The sequence below is a fragment of the Brachyhypopomus gauderio genome, chromosome 9, assembly GCF_052324685.1.
Source record: "Brachyhypopomus gauderio isolate BG-103 chromosome 9, BGAUD_0.2, whole genome shotgun sequence".
NCBI lineage: Eukaryota > Metazoa > Chordata > Actinopteri > Gymnotiformes > Hypopomidae > Brachyhypopomus > Brachyhypopomus gauderio.
Genome location: NC_135219.1, coordinates 3630099 through 3636098, shown reverse-complemented (window position 1 = coordinate 3636098; position 6000 = coordinate 3630099). Strand labels below are relative to the sequence as shown.

General features: G+C 50.4%; 1 protein-coding gene across 1 annotated transcript in view; it reads left to right on the top strand.

The window, feature by feature from the left end:
• The window catches only part of kif3ca (kinesin family member 3Ca), a 16864-nt gene extending 14129 nt beyond the window's left edge, over positions 1 to 2735 (top strand). Inside the window, exons 7-8 of the mRNA XM_077016518.1 lie at positions 182 to 348; positions 731 to 2735. Of these exons, the coding sequence (XP_076872633.1) occupies positions 182 to 348; positions 731 to 845 (282 nt within the window). The 3' untranslated portion in view covers positions 846 to 2735. The remainder of the gene's footprint in view (positions 1 to 181; positions 349 to 730) is intronic.
• Positions 2736 to 6000: the final 3265 nt, after the last annotated feature.

Sequence of the window (6000 nt, the reverse complement as noted above, 5' to 3'; positions counted from 1 at the left end):
GATCAAAAGAATCCTAGTGGAGAATTATTACTGCATCATGAACTGTGTGCTATAAACGCATTATGGTGTATTTTATTAGTGGTTTCGGGTTCAACTAGGGTGGGAACACTACGACTCCTCTGGGGTCCATAACACCTGATTCATTTGATTGTGCTGACTCCATTTGTGGACTTTAATATAGGCAGAGAACATCATGCTTTTGGAGCTGGACATGACTCCGCCCACCTTGTTCCAAATGGACTTCACGAGGGGGCCGTCGGAGGCGGAGCCAAGTCGAGACGTGCTATTGGACAACGCTTCGTACAGGGAGAGGATAACAGGCAGCCGGGTCAGGAAGTCCCGATCATGGTCAGTGTGGCTTTCGGAGTGAGGTCAGTCCTGCTCTGCAGGACATCACCTGGTTCTGATGGGTCCAGGAGGGTCATCACTGCAACATCAAGAGAGCTCATGAATGCAGACTAGAACTTTTCATCAATACGTCTGCTTCCTGAGCCCTTTCTAATTAGTTGTGTAATTAGCCATTATTAGTTGTCTTCTGATTTACGGCAGGATTAATACCTGGCTCATGTGCTAATCTCAAACTGTGTCTAGATTACCTGGATTGAATTAGGATTGGCCTCGGGGTTTGAGGTTCTTGAAGTAATCTTGGATTAGCAGTGCTTTGAGATTAGACACAGGGAGCCATAATCCTTCCTAAACGTTTGATTAGCGTCGTTCCATGTGTGCGCAGGTGCCAGACCCCACGATCCATCTCTGCCTCAGGCTCCTCCCTCTCTATGGCATCCTCAGGGTCCAATAGCCTGCCACACCCCCACAGCGCTGCCACAGCAACAGCTCACCAATGAGGTGCTAGGGAACACAGCCTCATCTCTTTGGCAGTTCACCAGTGAGGGATGAGCAGGGGTCACTCATCCCGCCCCTTTTTGTACTGTATGTAACCACGGAGGAAAAAAAAAAGTGGCCCTGCCCACAAGACGTGGCCCTGGCTCATCCAATCAGGACAGGAGGAACACCTCAATCTGTTTTGCTCTGCCTCAGTACACCTTTAAGAAGGGAACTACTTAAGAAGAATCCTGTATACTCCTTTAATTGTCATTTGTTTTCTTTCTCTTCCTTAATCCCTTTCTCCATTACTCCATCGTGACCCCAAGAGTTCAGAATTTCAGCCAAAGATGGATCACTTAATACAGATTCATTTTTGCCTCTTCCAACATCAAGGGTCAGTTACATTTATTATGTCAAACTTGTTCATTCATTCATTTTTATTTTATAGGACTGCTGGACAAGCTCAATATATTTACTACTGATGTGCTGGAAAAAAAATAAACACTAAAGGTTTTAGCCGTGGTTTTCAACTGAAAAAAAAGCAAGAAGCATTCTGGGAAGGGAGGGAGAAGGTGATGAGGTGAGGGTGTAACACGGACCAGGATGTTACCAAAACCCCCACGGGCGGAGCTCAGAGACCGAGCCCACTACACGTCGACCTTTCTCAGTTCCTGTGAGATCTGCTGTAAAGAAAAGAGAGATAGAGGGATGACTGAGTGGATGATTCTCTCTTTCCCTGAACTCAGCCTGCATGTCTTTCTCTGTGTGTGTGTCTTAGTGATTCTGATCAGGGTTATGGAACAGGGTCTGGATCCCACTCGGCTGGGTCAGTATTTTGGAACATGGGCTCTAGAACGTGAGTTCTAGAATAGCCAGAGGTGGGTGTGTCTGGCACGTGGAATCAGAGTGGGTATGATGGACCGGACCTCCTGTACAGTGTGTCAGTTTGGGTAGTGGCGATGGCTTTGTGGATTCTGGCGAGAAAGCTCTCTAGCACACGGCTTTCTGGAAGCACACGGCTTTCTGGAAGCACACGGCTTTCTGGAAGTGCTCCATTTTCCAGCCTGCTTAGCACACCAAGCTGGATTGAGATTGTCACGTTAGCCAGGTCGCTAATGCAGTCACTGCAGATGCAGCAAGGGATGATTCACTGACAAAATGGAAGCTTCTCCGCAAACTCAAACTCTAGTGATGGAGTATAGTGATGGAGTATAGTGACGGAGTATAGTGAATGTATACACGTGTACACGGTAATGCGACTTGTATACAAGGTCACTAGCTTAGGTGAGTCCTGATTGGCTTGCAATCGGTTGGTCTGTTACCTTAATTTGGGCATTCCAAACACCGCGCTGGTGCCGGACTGGTCCCGGATCTGTGTGGGAGGGTCTGTTTTACCCAGTCTGATTCTGCTTCTGTGGGGGTTGGAGCTTTGCATAAACCTTTAAAATGCTGCTCAAGGAAATGAACCTGGTACCATAAGACATTGTAGAACAAGAAACACAAACTTGAACAGCAAAACAAGCAGAAACATGCACACACTTCATACATGATTGTACTACTGAACACACTGATGATACAGAAACATGCACGCTCACACACACACACACACAAACACACACCAGCCCATCTACCAGACTGTAACTGTACAGATAGATTGAAGTTTCCTTAAGTATAAGGACTGTGAATATTTGCGTGTGTTTAAATTGTGTGTTATTGGCTCATGGACTGTACGATAATCTCTGAACTACTGAATTAAAGCCAGTGAAAATAAGAGTAAATCTGCTTTGAATGGTTTTGTCTGCTTGTCTGGATGATGCTTCTTTTTGCCCTGTAATCTTCACTCAGTACCCATATTAATTAGAAATGTGAATGAATGAGAAACAGGTCTACATTTAGACATCATAGCTACTGCTGCTATGCATCTTCCAGTTCTAGTTATTGGAGTTTGCATACACATGGTGGACCAGCTCAGTGAAGCCCTGTAAGTGTAGACCTACATGACAGGCCCTATGCTGACTGTAGCTGAGTGGGGTGGGGCTTAGAGGGGTGGGGCTGAGTGGGGTGGGGCTAAGAGTGGTGGGGCTAAGGTTTCCAGACAGGAACTTGTGACAGAACTGTTACTACTTGTTATGTGCATTGTGCAGGCTGACCACACATTCTCCAACACACAGTTATCACAGTAACCACAGTGCTCAGGAGTGCAGAAAACACCTGTGCACCTCTACCTCACCTGCTCCTCCACATCACCTGCTCCTCTACCTCACCTGCACGTCTACCTCACCTGCTCCTCTACCTCACCTGCTCCTCCACATCACCTGCTCCTCTACCTCACCTGCACCTCTACCTCACCTGCACCTCTACCTCACCTGCTCCTCCACATCACCTGCTCCTCTACCTCACCTGCTCCTCTACCTCACCTGCTCCTCCACATCACCTGCTCCTCTACCTCACCTGCACCTCTACCTCACCTGCACCTCTACCTCACCTGCTCCTCCACATCACCTGCTCCTCTACCTCACCTGCACCTCTACCTCACCTGCTCCTCTACCTCACCTGCACCTCTACCTCACCTGCTCCTCCACATCACCTGCTCCTCTACCTCACCTGCACGTCTACCTCACCTGCTCCTCCACATCACCTGCTCCTCTACCTCACCTGCACCTCTACCTCACCTGCTCCTCCACATCTCCTGCACCTCTACCTCACCTGCTCCTCTACCTCACCTGCTCCTCCACATCACCTGCTCCTCTACCTCACCTGCACCTCTACCTCACCTGCTCCTCTACCTCATGTGCTCCTCTACCTCACCTGCACCTCTACCTCACCTGCTCCTCCACATCACCTGTTCCTCTACCTCACCTACTCCTCTACCTCACCTGCTCCTCTACCTCACCTGCTCCATATCACCTGTTCCTCTACCTCACCTGTTCCTCTACCTCACCTGCTCCTCCACATCACCTGTTCCTCTACCTTACCTGCTCCTCTACCTCACCTGCACCTCTACCTCACCTGCTCCTCCACATCACCTGCTCCTCTACCTCACCTGCACCTCTACCTCACCTGTACCTCCACATCACCTGTTCCTCTACCTCACCTGCTCCACATCACCTGCTCCTCTACCTCACCTGCACCTCTACCTCACCTGTACCTCCACATCACCTGTTCCTCTACCTCACCTGTTCCTCTACCTCACCTGCTCCTCTACCTCACCTGCTCCTCCACATCACCTGCTCCTCTACCTCATGTGCTCCTCTACCTCACCTGCACCTCTACCTCACCTGCTCCTACACATCACCTGTTCCTCTACCTCACCTGCTCCTCTACCTCACCTGCTCCATATCACCTGTTCCTCTACCTCACCTGCTCCACATCACCTGCTCCTCTACCTCACCTGCTCCTCCACATCACCTGCTCCTCTACCTCACCTGCACCTCTACCTCACCTGCTCCTCCACATCACCTGCTCCTCTACCTCATGTGCTCCTCTACCTCACCTGCACCTCTACCTCACCTGCTCCATATCACCTGTTCCTCTACCTCACCTGCTCCACATCACCTGTTCCTCTACCTCACCTGCTCCTCCACATCACCTGTTCCTCTACCTTACCTGCTCCTCTACCTCACCTGCACCTCTACCTCACCTGCTCCTCCACATCACCTGCTCCTCTACCTCACCTGCACCTCTACCTCACCTGCACCTATACCTCACCTGTACCTCCACATCACCTGTTCCTCTACCTCACCTGCTCCACATCACCTGCTCCTCTACCTCACCTGCACCTCTACCTCACCTGTACCTCCACATCACCTGTTCCTCTACCTCACCTGTTCCTCTACCTCACCTGCTCCTCTACCTCACCTGCTCCTCCACATCACCTGCTCCTCTACCTCATGTGCTCCTCTACATCACCTGCACCTCTACCTCACCTGCTCCTCCACATCACCTGTTCCTCTACCTCACCTGCTCCTCTACCTCACCTGCTCCATATCACCTGTTCCTCTACCTCACCTGCTCCACATCACCTGTTCCTCTACCTCACCTGCTCCTCCACATCACCTGTTCCTCTACCTTACCTGCTCCTCTACCTCACCTGCACCTCTACCTCACCTGCTCCTCCACATCACCTGCTCCTCTACCTCACCTGCACCTCTACCTCACCTGTACCTCCACATCACCTGTTCCTCTAACTCACCTGCTCCACATCACCTGCTCCTCTACCTCACCTGCACCTCTACCTCACCTGTACCTCCACATCACCTGTTCCTCTACCTCACCTGCTCCACATCACCTGCTCCTCTACCTCACCTGCTCCACATCACCTGCTCCTCTACCTCACCTGCTCCACATCACCTGCTCCTCTACCTGCTCCACCTAACACTGAGAACCCTGCACCCCGACTCACCTAACACGGAGAACCCTGCACCCCGACTCACCTAACACTGAGAACCCTGCAGCCTGACTCACCTAACACGGAGAACCCTGCACCCCGACTCACCTAACACTGAGAACCCTGCACCCTGACTCACCTAACACTGAGAACCCTGCACCCTGACTCACCTAACGCGGAGAACCCTGCACCCTGACTCACCTAACACTGAGAACCCTGCACCCTGACTCACCTAACACTAAGAACCCTGCACCCCGACTCACCTAACACTGAGAACCCTGCACCCTGACTCACCTAACGCGGAGAACCCTGCACCCTGACTCACCTAACGCTGACAGGTGTATGTGGTGAAGGTCCTGTGTGCACTGTAACTCATTATAGCGAGAATTCTTGTGTTCTACTATGTATTTTAGTCTTAGCTACTTCTGTACCATAGATTCATTTCATAGCTGCACTGTTAAATCCATCTATCCCAACTGTGCATGTCTAAACATGGATTAATGACCTCTACCTGTACTGGACAACCTTCAGTTCTGAGCTAGTGTAAACGAAAGTGACCGTGATGTATGTTTGTATATGTGTGTAAGGCACACCAATTCAGAGAGTGAGGTAAGACAATCTCACTTTCTGTTGTTCTCTCTCTCTCTCTCTCTCTCTCTCTCTCTCTTCTGTATTGGATCAAGGCTTTAATAATTGACGAAGAGCTTCAGAAACAGACACACTTGCGTTACGGTCAATCAGCGCGAGCAGGGTCATGTTCTCTTTAACCTCCACTCAGGTGGATTTCC